Consider the following 18,741-nt stretch of genomic DNA (forward strand, 5'->3'; position numbering starts at 1 on the left):
AGTCATTTTGTAAACATGACTCATGTGTAACTCAATCTCATAATCCAGTGAGATGGGTTCCATTAACCTGGAATCAGCACAGAGCAAGGAGGGTGAGCATCTTCCCAGCTTTGCACAGCAGGTGACGGAGCCCAGACTGGAACCCAGGCACTGACACCAGGGCCTCCACACTCACAACGTAGTCCAGCCTCTTGGCAGGGACCCAGGAGCCTGTCATCACCCATGGAATTCACACAGTGGACGCATTTGGTCACTCTTATCAGGGAAGGTCCATTCTAACCAGCTAGTCTGTATTACTACCGTGCTGGGTGGGGCCAATTTTTTGGCTGTTATTCCCATGCCAGAACAATTCTCATTAAAAAATTGTTCATGGTCGGGATCCCTGAGTGGCTCCGTCAATTAAGCATCTGCCTTCAGCTCAGGTCATGATCCTGGAGTCCTGGGATGGAGTCCCGCATCGGGGTCCCTGCTTAGTGGGGAGCCTGCTTCTCCCTCTGACCCTCGCCCTGCTCATGCTCTCACTCGCTCACTCTCTCTTAAATGAATAATAAAAATCTTTTTAAAAAAGTGTTCATGGTGTAGCATATAAAAAATAATTTAAAAAATAGTGTTTGTACAAACTTTTTTTCATAATATACTCTCCCCATTTGATACTATTTTTTTTTTTAAGATTTTATTTGACAGAGGGAGAGATAGCGAGAGCAGAACACAAGCAGGGGGAGTGGGAGAGGGAGAAGCAGGCTTCCTGCCGAGCAGGGAGCCTGATGTGGGGCTCAAACCCAGGACCCTGGGACCATGACCCGAGCCGAAGGCAGACGCTTAATGACTGAGCCACCCAGGCGCCTCCCATTTGATGCTATTTTATAAAAGAATGTCTTGAGGCTTTGGATTCCCATTTTACTGACAATGAGAAGGACAGGAGGTTGTGTTGTGTCCAAGATCACAATGTAGCCTTTGATCACAGACTCAAGTCCAGTTGTTTCAACTCTAAACCCTGCAATTTATTAAAAACAAACAGGTTTTACAAATACAAAATATATATAACCTATGAACCTCAGATTCTTCTATAAGGGGATTAGATAACAATCTGATCTTTCTCAAGTCTGTTTAAACTCATATGTTTCTATAATGACAAATAACTCACAATTTAATAAAAGGAAAAATAATTCGTGGAGGATGAGTCTTAGCCATCTTCTTTGCTTGCACAAGGAACTGTTAGTGTTGAAAACAAAATATAAATAGTAAAAATAAACAGCTACATGTTTTCAATTAATTTATTTTAGAAAATCAAAGGTTTACAATTGGTGCCTTAAGGCAAGATTTCATGAATTCAACAAGTTAGTAATACAGACTTTCAAAAACCTTTATAGATTTAGTCCAAAGTAGAAAATTAATTTTTGCCCACTCTTGGACTCAGACACATTCAGAAAAAATATATATTTATAAAAATAAAATGGCAAACCTAATCCCACCAATTAAATGATAGTCTTAATATCCCACACTGGTTTATTTGAACAATGTCTGCATAATAAGAATAGCTAGTTTTTCCCTGTCCTACCTCTGTATCACATGAAGCAATATGAAAATATGTAAATTGCTTTTTAGCAAACCCAAACCAGAAAAGCCCCTGAAGCAAAACACAAGAAATATCAACAAAAATCCACTAAACAAAAATGATATAGACGTTTAACTACTCACGTAGGTTCCTTCAACCTCTAGACATTTGGCTCTTAATGCTATTTCTAAGTCAGATACTGGGAAAGCACTAGGGGTGAGGAAGAAAATAAAATTTCAGGTCTAATACACTTCAAACAAGTTTCAGATAAAGTAGCTAGAGAAATATTAATGTGTATGATGAAGAAAACAAAAAGGATTGCAAGCTATAATGGGGTGCATAGCTTGAAAAAAAATATGTACTTTCTTTCTCCAAAATATAATTAAATATTGTCTGAGCATTAGACTTATCAACAGCAAGCCATCTGGAATCCTGAATTTTAGGATTTAGAAAAAGAATTTTATTGCAACTGAAAGAAAAGGCAAAACTCCAAGTTACTGGAGGATATTCTCATTAATATGTAATCATAAGATGATTCACCAGTGAATTAGGCTATCTATATTCTACTACTAGATTCATTAAGAAATTTACTTTATTTGGGAGTAATGAAAATAGCATTCCTAGTTATGTGTTGATACCATATTAAAGGGAAAAGCATACTAGTGAACAAAAATTTTAAATTTGTTTTGTGGGAAGTCTGATAATATCCTAAAGTAGAAATAAATAAAAAACAAAATTCTAATACAAAAAGAAAGAAAATTACTCACTTATAAACCATGTACACATTTTGTTTCCCTAACAGACACTCTGGAAACACAAATAGGATATGCGGCAAAGTAGAGAGCTGTGAAAAAGGTAACAAAGAACTAAGGCATTAATTTATTAACAAGCAAATCTCAGAATGCAAAAATGGCTGGACTTCCTGTTTGTTGATACATATTGAGTTTTTACTTTTTTTTCTTTCTCTACTGAGTTCTTTCATTTATAAGTGATGCCTGACAAAGGCCAAAACTGTGCAGATGAAGGACATATAATGATAAACATGAAGAAGAAAACCATGACGTTTTCTATAATTTCCTACTGTCCCTGATGGAGGCTAAGCTTTACCTCCCACACTAGATCAGACTCGAGTGAGGCACTGCACTCACGCTGTTTCACTGCTGCAAAACAAGCTTGACCACCGGGAGCATCAGTACTTATCCTCCAAAAGAACCCCTCATTACTCTTTGGAGAGGAATCTACTTGTTAAATTAATAGCACTTAATTACGATAAGCTAAAAGAGCACATGGATACAATGAAACGATTGCTAGTAACTTCCTAGTACTTAGATACAAGCTTCAGTTTAGCTCTGATCTGCATGGCACCAGAAGTAACCAACAGCTGCTTTGAGAACCAAAGCCCTAAACAACTTCAATATCAGGACAATGAGTTGCATATTTTTAAAGTGATTAACAATTTCTCATTGTTTAACAAAAACCATTCTAACCATCACCCAAACAATGGTCATCTAATAAAAATCCTAAACTTAGCTACAATGAAGGGCTCAAAAATAATCTACAATAAACACACCATAATGTTGCTTAAAACAATGTCAATTTTTATACATTACTCAGGATAGAATTCCTATGTTATATCATTATAGAGAGAAGATGAGAGGTCACTGGCTGAAATGGGAGTCAGAACTGAGAGGATAGAGAAGGTAAGTGGCAGATCTCTTAATCACTGGATTATCATAAATTTTGTTGACAGGTTGATTATGTCACTCATTACTCATTATGAACATACACATGCCCATAAAATTACATAACAGACATATGTCAATAAATTTTATATGTATATGTAAATATATTGTGCATGTGTGTATATTATACACAGATACACCCATATCATAACTTGCCATAACGTTACCATACCATAAACATAAAAAATATGATATATATTACTTTTTAAAAAGCAGTAGGAGCTTTTTCTCAAAGGAAATTTTTAGAAGAAATTCCAATATATAAAACAGAGACCCTCCCCTTCCTACAGTGACCACTGAGACACCTGCTAAGCATGTCCCAGGGCATGGTTTGATATCAGTGTTCCAATCAAATCCATTTGTTTTGCAAAGATTAAACATAAGACTGTTTTTTCCCACTCTATAGACCCATATGGAATTTTCAATAATGTAACTGAGTATAAAGTTAAAAACTAAAGGAACATTTTCTCTCCTTTAAAAATAACTAAAAATAAAATTGCTATGCTATATAAAACCAAATTGTTTTTAAGTCATAATCTTAATTTCATCCATGGAAAAAGTTAATTCTCCTTAAAGTGCCTAAATTTTAAAGACTTAATTTTGCCCATGTAAATCTTACCTAAAATATATGAGAATGAATGAATGGTAGGAGGTGAAGGTTTTGTTTTTCTTTATCAAGCATGTATCTTCTACCTGATTGACCAATTTAAATATTCTGCCCAAGAATCTTGATTGTGTCACAGAATACTCAGATAGAGAAACATGCAAAAGAATTGATCTGCTATAACAACTATAAGGTGAACTCTGATGAAGTGTCTTGATTTTTTTTAGGACAAACATTTCATCTCTTTGCTCCAAACATTTCCCCATTTATGAAGGACTACTTTAATCCATGCAAGTTGATATTAGCAAAATACAAATAACATATTCTTTTTTAAAGATCATGATTAAATGTCTAAATTCAATAAATAGACTCTTTAATAATTTGAAATCCTATCAAATATTCTGCACTAGAAAAATCTCAATCTTTCTTCTTTTCTAAGACATCTTTGGGTCCTTGCACTGTAGGCACTAGGACGTCTCCACTCCTTGGCTCCTGTTCTTTGCTTTCTTCTGTTGGTTCTTGGCTTTCAATTTCACTTTTGGATACTTCGTATCGTTCTTCTATGTAACCTCCATCTGTGTCAGCTGTGTAGATGCCATAGCACATGATACTGATGACCCCCAGTGGAAGGCCAAAGAGAAAGCAGCCCATAAGTGGAGAGCTCTTGAAGATAGACTGTGAGAAGATAATCACAATTCAGTTCTCCTCCTATGCATTCTGGTATGAAATACATGGACGATTTTATTTTATTTATTTATTTTTAAAGATCTTATTTATTTATTCATAAGAGACAGAGAGAGAGGGGGGGGCAGAGGGAGAAGCAGGCTCCCTGCTGACCAGGCAGCTTGATGTGGGGCTAGGTCCCAGAACCCTGGGATCATGACCTGAGCTGAAGGCAGGTGCTCAACCATCTGAACCACCCAGGCGCCCTACATGAACGATTTTAAAACCACTGCAAATTTCTTCCTCTTGCTACCATTCAACTTGCTTTTAGTTCCAATGAATCAATGTCAATATTTTTGCAGTAGCTACCATGTTAAAGACACCGCGTGTGTGTGTGTGTGTGTAACCAGCTCCCAGCAGTAGAAAAAGGCACCAGATATTTTATAAACTTTTCTGAAGACATTTATGTTCCTCACATTAACCACAAAGGTCTGTTTGGAAATGGCAACTACGTGCCCAACAGCTTCGGAGTTGTATCCTGGACTCCAGGAATCCATTCACTGAGAAGGCTGGTCATTTAACATAAAGAAGGTACACATACATTCCTCTTCACATGACATTTTAAATATTTTTTACTTACTGGTTAGTAGTAAAGCCACATTAACTTAATAATTTCCCTCAGTTTATACACAATCTCCTTAGTTATCAGAAAAGTAAAAGCAATTTTACTGCATAGGTTTTTCAACTCTACTATCCTCCATGGCTCATGACTGTAACTCGAGAGCTACGTAGGCACATTCACAGACAGCAAGGTCACTTTGGACTGAGATGATGGAAGAAGGCTTCCCAGAATAAAGGTGTTTGAGGCAGAAATTAACGCATGAGTAAGAATGAGGTAGTGTGAGCACTAGCAAGAAGCACCAGGGAAGCTTCCATAATATTCAAAAAATAATGAGACCATCTGAGATAGAGAGAGTATTCTCACATGTGTCACTGGAAAAGGGAAGGAAAGTGATCAAAACGGACTATTTTAGTCTTATTCACTGTGTAGCGGTATACAGAATGGATGGGAGACAGGGTAACAGGAAGTGAAGAAACCACGTGGAAGTTAGAGCAGCAGCTGATACAATGTGGTAAGGGCCGGTTTTAAGGATTTCTACTTTAATGACTGCTTTTGACCTTGGTGAAAACACCTATGAAGTATGGGGCTCAAGAAGAGAACTAGAACTTACTAAGTTTAAAGCTCAAACAAATTTAGGAATGCCTCTGCTGTCAAGCTGACACAGGGTTGAAGCAGATTCAGATCCAGTGACTGAAAAGGGCAGAAGGGGAAAAGAGACTGGAAAACACTTTTAAGTCATGTCACTGAGGTAACAGATTCTTAATTCCAGTTAACTCACCATCACACAGAAATGAGTAGAGAAACTTAATTTCCACCTGAAAAATATATTTTCTTAATGTAAATACGGACTATCTTTCAAATTAAAGATGCATTTTTACCTAATCCTTTGAAATTTCAGATTTAACCTTCATTAGACATAAAGCAACTATACACCTACATATTCTCAATTATCAATGACACTAAGAAAACTCAAAACTCACCACAATAGTAGATTTGGCATCAAATACTATTCTTTTCAATCTCTGCAAAATGCTATCACCTCCTTGGGCCTTAAGTTTAACAGGAAAAAAAAAAAAAAAAAACCAACAATTAAATTGTCATTTAAGTACCATGACTTCACTTTTCTGTTCTATAATTTTATAACTGTAGGTCAAGTGTTGACTCCAGGAGATTACAAAAAGCACCTGAAAGAGCAATGCAGTACATATTTACTGTTTTTTCTCTGTCTCACCTTCCATCTGCTTTCCTGTGTGAAGAATTCAGTCTCCCTGTCATCTCCCCTGCTTGGAAGCAGCCTGGCTGAGGCTGACCCACCAGTCCAGGCCTGCCTAATTTCAGAAGTCAGCTGAGCCTGTTAAACTAAAGTTGCCGCAGGATACCTTTGCTATTGTGTAGGGAGACTCTCCCGAGGAATGAAACCCAGCCACCCCCCACCAACCTACCCCACCCAAAAGTGCTGAAAGGCAGAGAAAAATCCCTGACGAAAATCTATCAAATCCCTGCATTTGGCCATCCCTGAAGTCTGGCTCATTGCTTGAATTTCCAAACTATGTGAGGCTCTCTTTGTTGTCAAACAGTTTGAACTGGGTTTAACTTACACATAGAAGAGTTCTCACTCATAGAGGTGAGTTTCATTTCAATAAGCATTATTTTCACATAGGAAATTCCTCCTAAGCGATTGTTTCCAAAAAAGAAATGCTTGTTATTCTGTGAGCCAACTTTCAAATAAAGTGTGTAAAAGCTGAAACAAAACTCTCACAAAATAGTAATTTAACTTCATAAAAGCCAAGAAGTCTCATATTTTTTCAATTTATTCTAGTCTGTTGAAAGAAGATGCATGCTGGCCACAATGTGCTGAGGTAACTTCATGGCCCTGTAATGTGGATTGCAGCCCACAGTTTGAATTACACTGCCTAAGATTTATAGAAAAAAATGGGAGGTTAAGACTATCCATTCATTATTTCTTTTAAGTCCAATTAGCCAATATATAGTCATCATTAGTTTTTTGATGTAATGTTCAACGATTCGTCAATTGCATATAACACCCAGTGCTCATCACATCACGTGCCCTCCTGAATGCCCATCCCCCAGTTACCCCATACCCCCACCCACCTCCCTTTCTGCAGCCCTCAGTTTGATTCCTGGAGTCCAGAGTCTCTCATGTTTGTCTCCCTCTCTGATTTCTTCCCATTCACAGTTTTCCCTCCCTTACCCTATGATCCTCTGTGGTATTTCTTATATTCCACATATGAGTGGCACCATATGATAATTGTCTTTCTCTGCTTGATTTATTTCACTGAGCATAAAACCTTCCAGTTCCATCCATGTCAATGTAAATGGTAGGTATTCACCCTTTCTTCATTCATTATTTCTGAGAAATATTTTATATGATTGGATTTGGAACTCTCCACTGAAGCTCAGATTCTCAGTACATTTCCTTATCTCTTAAGAAATGGTGGTCTTATTCATAGGTTTTCTTAAAAAAGCAATCTGAATAACTTAATCCAATTAGACTCTTTAACCCAGAAAGGTTAAGGGCCAGGAAGGTTCACTCCTGGGATAGCTCTGCACACTGCAGACCTCTCAGCACCCACAGCCCAACTCCAAACGGCAACACCTCCCACTCACTGCGACAACCAAAAATGTCTTCCAAATAACCCTAAAAGAGACATTTTCACCAATGAGCAGCCTCTTCCACAGAAGAACTTTCTATGTCTCTGAGAATGTGGCTCTGTGATGTGACAGAAGCCAGGTGGGGAGGACTCCCCCTCACCCCAGGTGATGACTCTTCCTTTCAGAATCAGAGGAAAAGAAGAAAGCTTGTTTCTCCTCGACCTCCTCCCCCTGTTCCTTTCAAATGCAAGTGAAGGACTCACCTCTACTGTGCCATCCAAGATGTTGTTAATGAACTGCACCATGTCCTCGGCATTCTTAATCTGTCTATCTAGTAAAAAGTATTGTTGGTTTGAAGTATTCAGTACAACCACAGTTGGGACTTTCAGTTCACTGAAAACAGAAAAACAGAGATATCAAAATACACATTAAAAGTAACTACAATCACAAAAGGAGGAAGCTGTGTTAATAGCTTTGCCTCCCTATGCTTACATGAAGAAAATTTCAAATCGTGCATCAATTTAAGAAATAGCTAAATTAAGATTATATGAAAAACATTTCAGGGCACCTGGGTGGCTCAGTCGGTGAAGCATGGTTCTTGACTTCAGCTCAGGCTGTGATCTCAGGGTCATGGGATGGGGCACCTGGCTCAGGGGGGAGACTGCTGGAGATTCCCTCTGCCCCGCTCCTCCCGCCCTCCCTCCAATTTGCTCTCTTTAAAAACAAAAAAAAGCAAAAGAAAACACTCTTATATCAGACAGCTGAGTTTTAATGATTAAACTAAAAATTATTATGTGTGAAGTACCAATTTCTGGGCAGTCTTATCCCTTGCCACCCAAATCCCACCAGTTTGGTCACACAAACCCAGTCCAGTGGCACTGAGGACACGAGACAGGAAAGAGCAGGGTCTCTGGAGGCACACTGCTTGTGTTGAAGCCTGGGACTTTCCCATAACCTGTTTTTTTAAGCCTAATGTTTTTCATGTGTAAATGGAGACAAGGTGAGTAGTGGGAGGGTACCTATTTTGTTGTAAAAATTATGTGAGCAAACTCAAGTTATGTATTCAGCCCAGTACCTTGTGTTCAATAAATACTATTCCAAGTTCTCTGAACTCCCACTGTCCTACTACATATTCCGCCGCATCCTCAGGAAGTGCTTCACTGATTCGCTAGACAGCAGTTTGCAGACAAAAAATGTTACTAATAGGTGTCATTTAATCGAAATAATTAATTTTTTTCCTTTCAAGGACAGGTTGTTGCATAATCATAAAAAGAAGGGGGTGCTTAATTCTGTATGTCACCTGCACACAGATTTATGGTTATTGGTATGTTTATATGAAAATATTATGCAAAAGGACAAAACTCTACAGTAGAAGCGATTCACACCACTGTATTATCACCACACAAGTAACGGAGTCCAGTAGCTTGCTTTCCTGCTCATACACTCTACTCTCCCCACGCAATAACCTCTTCCCAGTTAGGCAGAACACGCTCATGTGACTCATGATGTTGGGCTCAGCCGTGTGACTTGGCCAAAGGGAAGGCTAACAGACGTGACTCAAGCAGAGGCTTGAAATGTGCATGCATGGCTAGCCTTGCCTTCCTGTGTTTCTGTGATTGCCACACGTCTCCCCAAGGAAATAGCCTTCCAGGGTCAGGACACGCAAGACCATGCAGACCGAACCTCCGTGGCAGTTTGGAGCCATGTCTATCTGTGCCCAGTCAACATCAGCCAAGCCCAGGTTAAGTGAGAGAGAATACATATTACAGCTTGGAGTCACTGGATATCAGGGTGGTTGATTATCCGGTATTATTATTAGGCAATAGTCAGCTGAGTGTAAAATTAAAAAAAAAATTTTCAGCTTCACTCCTGTTCATAAAAAATACAAAAGACAACTTTTTGATTTATAGCAGTTTACTTATTAATTATAATGCATAAATAGCAAAAAACCAGAATGGATCAGAACTTGGCCTACCTATAAAAATACGTATTATAAGAAAGTTAAATACACAGCGGGACTAGAAACTATCTGTTGTGAAATAATTCAATTTGAATAATGATGGAAATGGAAAATCTCATTTCATACTATTCCCTCTTAATTATATTCACAAAAACCCAAAACAAAACATTTTAACAGATTTGGGGTCTGACAGTACGCTATTTATTTTGAGACGATTTAAAAAACCGTCGGTGCTGCTGTAGAACTATCTTACATAATATCATGTAATCTGCCCCAAATTAAAAACACTTAGGCATCAATACCTATTAAATTCCACTAATTTCTCTGACAATATTAATGTCATGGAAGAGCTTTGGAGTGAGCAAGATCTAGATTTCAGAACTGGATCTCTTTAACTTACTTGTTGGACATCCTTTGGCATATTATTTAACTTCCTTGAGTTTCTTCTAAGAAATTTCAATTTCCTCATCTATATAAAATGGAAATAATAATAGTACTTACACCTTACTGAGTTATTGTGAAAGTTAAAAAATACCTATTGACCACTCAGTCCAGTGTCGGTCACAGAATTAAGTGCTCAATAAGGACTTTCAATTATTATCACATAACCATCATCATACGCTTTCTCTTCTTTCAAAAAAGAAAAAAAAGAGCAAGATATGAATAAAAAACAAAACAACACAACAAGGTGTTGGCGGTAGAGATTACTGTTCTCAGTAATTCTCAGACCACAACTGTAGCTCAAAATTTCTATCTCACAACTCACATTAACAATCATACTCATGAAGGATTATCCATCCATCCATCTGTACATATTCTGAATATTACCCTGAATCAGGGAATTGTTTATTGGACACAAATTCTTTAGCCTCTTACAAACAATGTTTTACTGAATATTAGCTTGCCTTGAAGGACATTATAAGAAATGGTTCTATCAAAGCCCCTAATATATATACTGTAAAAATCCTACTAAAAACATATTTCTATTACAGAGTGTCCCTCTTTATGAGATTCTATAGCATAACAATTTCTCTTAGGTTTCTACAAGGTCTGCCATACTCCTTATAACCAACAGTTATTTTACAGGCTATGGGAAATGTGTAAATAATGTTTTTCTACTTTGTTTCAAGTATTAAAAATTCAGGGCCAAAATTTTCAAGTACCTTTAATAATTACCTATAAATGATAAATACCTAAGATAATATAGATCCTTTATTTTATTTTCCTTTGTCTTGGATTTCTTCGTTGTGTATTATATCTGGTACTTTTTATCACTGGTAAACTCTCACATTCTTATTGGAATAACAGGGATAATAAATATAAATGAATAAAGGTAACACTGCTTTATAATTTTAGGCTTTCACTTGAAAATTATGAATGTTATTTTGGGTTGTTTCATTTTTATTTCCCCAGTGTTCTTACTTGGAAAAATGGAATAATACACTGAAACATGAGTGAAGGCAACTGCTACACCTCTGCTACTAAGCCAAGCCGGAGAATCCGAAACACAATGTCATGTTAACTTGAACTGGGACCTCAACACTGTAGGACAAGGTCCCTTGTCGCTGGTAAGCTCCCCCATCTTCACTTCAGGGGCTGTTTCTAAGCTCCACGCTCTCCAAAGCCACATCTTCCTACCACCTCTTGTGTGTGCATAATGCCCTGTCTGAAATAAGGTCTCCGCATTCTTCTTCCAGGTAACTTCTCGGCATTACTGCCTCCTCTGGTAAGCATATTCTGATCCCTTCCAGCTTTGTGTGCACTGGGGTGTAGGTGGGAGTGGTCATGTTTCCAGAACTCTCTACTATAAAGACCTTTTCATAGTTTTGCAATGACTATGTTGTCTTACCCAGAAGACTTCAAGCATTTGAAGACAGGGATTCTACTTATTTTCTGTATCAACAGTACCAAACACAGTGTGTGGCATACAGGAAATACTAAATGTTTGCTGCATAGAGTAGGTTCTTACTTGAAATTAATTTACTACAAGTATGATAAATGTTTTCTAATAACCTTTGAAGTGGCAAATCAGATTTTTATGTCATAAACATAACTGAAAGAATTGTTTTAAAATTGTATATTTTCCCTATAAAGTTATTTTTACTCTGTTAAACATTCTTCTAGTATAGCAGCTAATTCTTAGATGTAAAGATTTCCTACTTAAATTACATTTATTCATTGAAACTGAACTTTAGGTAAGGTGTGTGTTAAACAGAAACTACAAAATTTTTAAATTTTGAATGCTGTCTTCTTTCCAAAATACATGGAATTCAGAGATAAATTTTTAACATGGAATTGTTTTTTTTAATATGGAGCAATATTAAAGTTCAGTGAGTTTCACATTTAGATTTAAAAACTAAAGTAAGATATTTGATGGGAGAATATCTGCATCAGCATAGATGAAAAGTTCACTTTTTTCCCCAGCTAGTAATGCCTTTAAAAGTGTCTCAGAAACAGAAATTTAAAAACTGACAGAATTGACAGCAAAATCATTTAATCATTTAGAACATTACTTACTCCATCAGCAAGGTATTTATATAGTCATTTCCGTCCATATGGCCAAACTGAAAATCCCTACCCAACAACAATAACCAAAAGAAAAAAAGAGAAAGAGCAATATTAGATATGAAACAAGGTAAACATGTAAAAGAACTGAACTGTATAAACATTTAACATACAAATCACATAAAATAAATGTAGAAAAGAGTATGAATTCTACTGGCTTCTGAAATAAAATACACATGAGTAGAATTTAATAAATTCTAAGATATTTCTACTCTCTATTTAAAATGCAGGGCAATATAAGCATTTCTAATTAAAATATGCTTAAGAAAAATGACCCACTTTGTTTACAAAAGGACTAATAACATGCTCATACTATGTAACAGGAAAAATATATATATCACTGATAAATCATTAGAAGACTCAGAATAAAAAGGGAATAATTAAATAATATAACACATTTATAGACTGTCTCTCATGGCACCAACAAACAGAATGATTTGGCACAAAGCAACAAGAACACTTATTTTTTTATACTCAGTTATTCTCTGAGTTCCTGTTATAATCATCATCTGTCTATATCCAAGTTGTGATTGCTCATTTAACTTTATCTCAAATGTATCAGTACTTGTCCATATTTCCTTACAACAAATGTATACCAAATACCATCAAGAAGCAAGTATGATACCAGTTATAAAAGTTTTTTTTTTTACTTGTATTAGCAAGTCCAAACAATTCATACTGAAATGCAACATACTATAATTCATTTCAGTATCCTGATTCACCTTTGAAAGAATAAAATAGTACCACCTTTGCTTTACTAAATTACAAAATATAATTAAACAAAGATAAAGGAAGGTTCCTGAATGCAACCACCTACCTGTGGAACTGGTCTCTGTAATCTCTAGCAACTTCCTGAATAATTGACTTTAATCTGTGAAAGAATACATAAATATTTCATCTCTTCACTTCAAAAATATATTATCATTTTTCAATGATAATATCTGCTGCCTTATCTAATACTGTGGGAAAAATAAGATACTATATCAAGTTTATCTGAAGCCATGTAAAGTCTAAATTAGATGGTATGTGAAGCTTAAAACTATTTCAAGACACTATACCTGGTATGTTCAATTGATGTATTTTTCTCATCAATAACTGCAATAGCCACAAGCTTTCCTGAAATTAAGAATGACATATCTAAATTCAATAGCCCTCATTATACAAACTTTTCAATTATTATTGTAGCTGTGAATTGGGAATTAGTAAATAGTTTCTAGAATTTAATTCCAGTTATGCTACATGTTATGCACAGCAGAATGAATCAATGAATTAGTCAACTGGAAGTGAGAGATTCCCTCCTACCTCCCATCCCCCAAATGTAAATAACAGTAAATATTTAACAATTTATATACTCAAACTGTACTGTTTTCACAGTACCCACAAACTGACTAAAATGAATATTTTGTCAAAATCTGACATTAAGAAATAAAATAAATTTATTCATTATTAATTGATAAAAAAATTTATTAATTACTGTAGCTCTAAAAGAATGACATACAACAAGAGAAAGATTTTTACATGCTATTCCCTTCAGTACCATGGGTCACATCACTACTTGCCAGTAATAATACACAAAACAAAACTGACTCAAATTTATTTAACCCTAAACACAACATAAATCACATTCGTCCTTAACATCCTCTAGCAGACAGCATGACATAATAACCAGAGAACTGGTATTGGAGTCAGAAGACCAGATGCTGCAGTTCAGCGTGTGTATTCTGTTCTAGGCCGGGGAAACACCTGTGAGGCACCACCACTTATTAGAAGTGGGATGGACCTGGAGAGTGATGAACACACACAGACACAGCCCTGAACTAGTGGAAAGCACAGTCTAGTAGGGAAAACAATAGAAACATATAAAGATCATTTACAACAAAGAAAAAATGTATGGTTAACAATGAGAAGAGCTCTGAAGGAAAGGGAACAGGGATAAAAGAGTACTATAGAGAAAGCTTAAGTAGTTTGACGGGATCAGTAAAAGATTTTCTTAGGAAGCAATATTTGGTCTGAGTCTAATGGATGAACAGAAATTCACTATACACTTCCAGCTATAAAGGGTGCATTGATGCAAGGTGCAGAGCCTTTCTAAGAAACTGAGAAGTCAGTGTGGCTGGAGAAGGGAGAGTGACAAAAGACCAGAGTGAGAGGAGACAGATATTGAGGCAGGGTCAGAAGATGCAGGGACCCGCCGTCACCAGGATTTCTGAGAAAGACAAGTGGTGTGTGAAACCATGAGAGCCAGGATCTCTGTACTCGTGTGGTGAGTCGCAAGGTGGGACAATGGGCAGGAACAGAGCCACAGGCGCAAACCGAACAAGGGCAATTATGTTGGATACAAAAAAGGAACATTCCACAGTCAACTTCTTTCCAAATTAATCTGGGAGAAGAAACTATTTGAGTAGAGCCAGAGCTGCCTATTTTAATTACCTCAAGGTCATGCTGTCTCCTATGATTTTACTGAACTGAAAGCAAAACTACTATATTCCTACATTGTTCCCTTTTCCCTTCACATGAGTCTGAAAGAATCCAAAAGTAAACCCACAATCTTTGACAGTATCCACATCAACTTCCAGTACTGAGCTACCACACGCCTCCCTCTGTAAGGATAAACAGACAGAAATGTCACCAGACACAGAACATGAATAAGCAGGCTCTGAGCCAGAACAAATATCCTAAGAGTTTGAAAATAACATGAGAACCTATTAGAACATTTCTAATTCATATTACTAATCAGATTCTAAAGCAGGAAATCACGAAGAGGAAAATCTATGCACACTACTTCTCATCCAAAAAAAAAAAAAAAAATCGAAACTTGGGTAAAATTTTCCCGTTTTTTTAAATCTAAAACTATATGTCCATCCCACTTATCATGAAGTTGTGAATGAAAACAAAATATGGCAATAATATCCACGATTCATTTCTCATTTGTAATTCATTAAAAATTTACAAAACACTTCCTCCTAAAACTTACATGGTTAGCTTCATATAATTTTGGTAGTTTACATCTACCCGAGACCCTCCAATCAGCTTCTTATAGCTTTCATTTATGCATCTGTAAATACATTTACTTTGCTTGTCATTTTCAATCTTGTGACTTTAAGAAACCACGCCAGTCTGTTGTCCATATTTTCCTCACAACTAAAAGCAGGCTTCAAAGGTGGTGAGTGGTGATGATGAGTTGTATTCCAACTCCTACTACAAAATCAGCTCCTAATATAGCTTCCTGGTTATTTTTTCCCATTTCCTTATTATCCAGGCTGTGCTTTTCCTGTTGCTATCAGTTCTAACTAGTAAACCTTTTCTAACTCATCCTTGTTCCCCATATAAATGTTTGTTCTTTGTTAATACTGATCTATGTTCTCATGAAGAAGAACTGGCATCCAAGTCTTAAAAAGGACGGAAATTATGAAAGAGAGCTTAAAATTCATTTCCTACAGAATCACATTTAAGAAATCAACTAAGGAAAATTCTGCAGAGTGATGGAGGTTGTATATATGCTTGTTACCGGTATCTCCAAGTTCATACAAGAGGAAGCCATCCATAGTAAGGTAGTTCTGAAACCTCTCCCTGTTGATCCAAGATGACAGGTCACCATCCTCATACTCTTAAAAATAAAACAGTGCTAATAAGTTATATGTGAATAAGACTTTAAAATATTTATAATGTTCTAATCTAATAATACGTATGAAATGCCTTGACCTAGAATCATAATCTTAAATTCATAAATTTCATTTTTAGGAATCTATTCTAAGCAAACAATGAGAATGCAAAAGCATTGGTCCATTGACCATTAATGGACAAAGCAAGCAAAAGATAAATAAATAAAAATAAAGGAAGTAAGTGAAATACCCTAAATAGGAAATAATTTAAATAATTATGGTACATATTAAGGAAGACCACTTACAGGTTTTTAAGAAATTAGTAAGTGGTAAAGCAGGTTCCAAAACATTATCACAGTATGTCTGTAACTTTGTAAAACAGAAAGTATGAAGAAGAACTGACAGAATGATTAAATGAAGACATACACTGCTACTAAATGGTTATCCTGGGTTGATAGTTATCCTTGAATGATGGCAGTATGAGTAACTTTTTATTACATTTTCTTTCCTGTTTTCTATTTTATGACATTTCTACCTCAGTTTACAACCCTTTCTTGTATGTAAAACACAACACACATAGAAAGCCATAGTATTTTAGCCTTTTTCCAACATCAAATAATTCCCCTGCTAAGCAGACAGAAAACATTTGTAATATCAAGAGAAATATTATGTCCCAATGAGAAATACAGTTCTGAAGGAACTGTGAACAATTATTGTAACTGCATGAAAAGAAGCTGATGTAAAAAGCCTACCAAAATGTTTGGCTGAAGACTGGATTTTAATGATTCCTTGAAAGATGTGCTTTGTCTGTCACTTGCATTGCTAAACAAAACATTTTCAAGTTATCAAACCTATAAAATAAGTGACATAATGCAAATCTGAAAGTATTTATGGATTCGGACTTACACATTAGAAAAATAAACATAAAACTGGGAGTTGAGTACTGGGGCCACGATCTCTACTCCAGGTCAAAAGCAAATGTTTTTATACAAAGCGATACATCTGAAACTCATTAGAAAATAAACCATCCTCCTGAGCCCCTATCCCAAAGCTTCTAAACTCATTGACAACATTTAAATATTAGACTAAGCATTCAAGGTAAACTCTCTGTGTTATCTGAAGGCTTCAGGCAGGTTCTAAATACTAACTACTGCATGTTAGAAAACGATGGCCTCTCCAACAGCTAAAGATACTTCTCCTATCCCTCTTGGTCACTCATGGGAGGCTAAATTTGAAACATGGAGCAAGAGAAGGGGCACTTTCTTAGCCATGATTAAAGAACAGATTTACATCCAAACAGATATGATCAGGCTTGTTCCAAAAATAAACAAAGCGGCTCCCTGAAGTGTTAACAAACTCATACTAGAACGAGAACAGGAGATTTGAAGGCTGACACTTGATTATACTATTAACTATTTTAACTTGGGGGAAAAAATCCTCTTTAATCCTATTTCTTCATTTGTAAAACAGTAAGAATACTGATCTCAAAAGCATTGCTGTAATGATCAAATAAGACAATATAAGTGCTTATCATACAAGGGGTGCAATAATCAAAGAGCAAATGAATAGAATTGGTGCAGATATGCATTATTTTCCTTCTCATATTTTCATATAATCAAGTTCCTCTTAACTTCCTTTTCAAGCCCAGTATCTAATACAGACAATACGTATCCAGTGAGCAAATGAATGAGCAAATGAATGAGCTTGTGATTTAATTATACATCTATCTCCTTATCTAATACTCTTATCTTTTTCATAATCTCAGGATAGTAATTTATCTGCCTTAGTATCTAACCTCACAGATTATGACGAGGATAAAATGAAAATATCAAGTGAAGTACATAATTAGTACCTGCTGCATAAAATAGAACAAATGGTAGTTGTTATACTGTAGCAAAAAGTAAATTCAGTCCTCACATTTATTTAAAAATAATGAAGATAGGAGACTTTAGAAGTGCTTCATATTCATGATTGTTAAAATAATTAAAATGTTCTTTGGGTGTTGAGTCTGATTCATAACATAATAAAGTTTATAAAAATAAAAAGAAATAAAAACCAGACAAAAAATAATTAAAATGTTCATTTTACTAAAAAAAATCAGAAAATTCCTTTTATTAGATAGTCTATTCATTTTAATTATTTAAGCAAACCAAAGCTTACACCTCTCACGAAGTCCTAGTTTCTTTTGTTATAAAATAACAAAGTTCTAGAATATTTCTGCAATGAATACAATGTTCCATATCTGCATTCTCCAGCATGGTAACAAAAAGCCACACAAGGGCACTGAGTATTTCAAATGTAGCTAGTGGAAATAAAATGAAGCTTCTACTTTATTAAACTGTAATTTAAGAAAGTTACAAAGAGGGCGCCTGGGTGGCTCAGTTGGTTAAGCGACTGCCTTCGGCTCAGGTCATGATCCTGGAGTCCCTGGATCGAGACCCGCATGGGGCTCCCTGCTCGACAGGGAGTCTGCTAATCCCTTGACCCTCCCCCCTCTCATGTGCTCTCTCTCTCAAATAAATAAATAAAATGTTAAAAAAAAAAAAGAAAGTTACAAAGAATGATATTAGGCATGACATGCATTCACTTTTGCTTTTGAGTGGCTGCGTGATATCCAAAAGATGCTGAGTTTCACTGTTTCCCTTGGAATTTAAAATTTCTCCTGGAGCCCCTGTGACTTTGCTGCACTGGCCTGAGGTACCTCATTGCACAGTTTGGGAACGGTGGGAGTAGGTATCTGATAACACCAAGGAATTACTGTGAATTTTATTATATGTTATAACAGCATATAGTTATTCTATTAAAAAAAAAGGAC

General features: G+C 36.0%; 1 protein-coding gene across 5 annotated transcripts in view; it reads right to left on the reverse strand.

Moving 5' to 3' along the window:
- Positions 1-1,086: 1,086 nt before the first annotated feature.
- Positions 1,087-18,741, reverse strand: part of TMX3 (thioredoxin related transmembrane protein 3) — a 44,863-nt gene continuing 27,208 nt past the window's right edge. For 2 of the 5 annotated variants that reach the window (XM_027575757.2, XM_027575758.2), the window contains 7 exons: positions 15,833-15,931; positions 13,383-13,440; positions 13,142-13,195; positions 12,277-12,333; positions 8,063-8,192; positions 6,167-6,235; positions 1,095-4,576 (listed from right to left, as the gene is read on the reverse strand). In XM_027575757.2, the coding sequence (XP_027431558.1) occupies positions 4,319-4,576; positions 6,167-6,235; positions 8,063-8,192; positions 12,277-12,333; positions 13,142-13,195; positions 13,383-13,440; positions 15,833-15,931 (725 nt within the window). In that variant the 3' untranslated portion in view covers positions 1,095-4,318. Of the gene's footprint in view, positions 4,577-6,166; positions 6,236-8,062; positions 8,193-12,276; positions 12,334-13,141; positions 13,196-13,382; positions 13,441-15,832; positions 15,932-18,741 lie in introns of all 5 variants that reach the window. The other 3 variants (XM_027575754.2, XM_027575756.2, XM_027575755.2) reach the window with 3 other exon arrangements.

The sequence above is a fragment of the Zalophus californianus genome, chromosome 14 (genome assembly GCF_009762305.2).
Source record: "Zalophus californianus isolate mZalCal1 chromosome 14, mZalCal1.pri.v2, whole genome shotgun sequence".
Taxonomy (NCBI): domain Eukaryota; kingdom Metazoa; phylum Chordata; class Mammalia; order Carnivora; family Otariidae; genus Zalophus; species Zalophus californianus.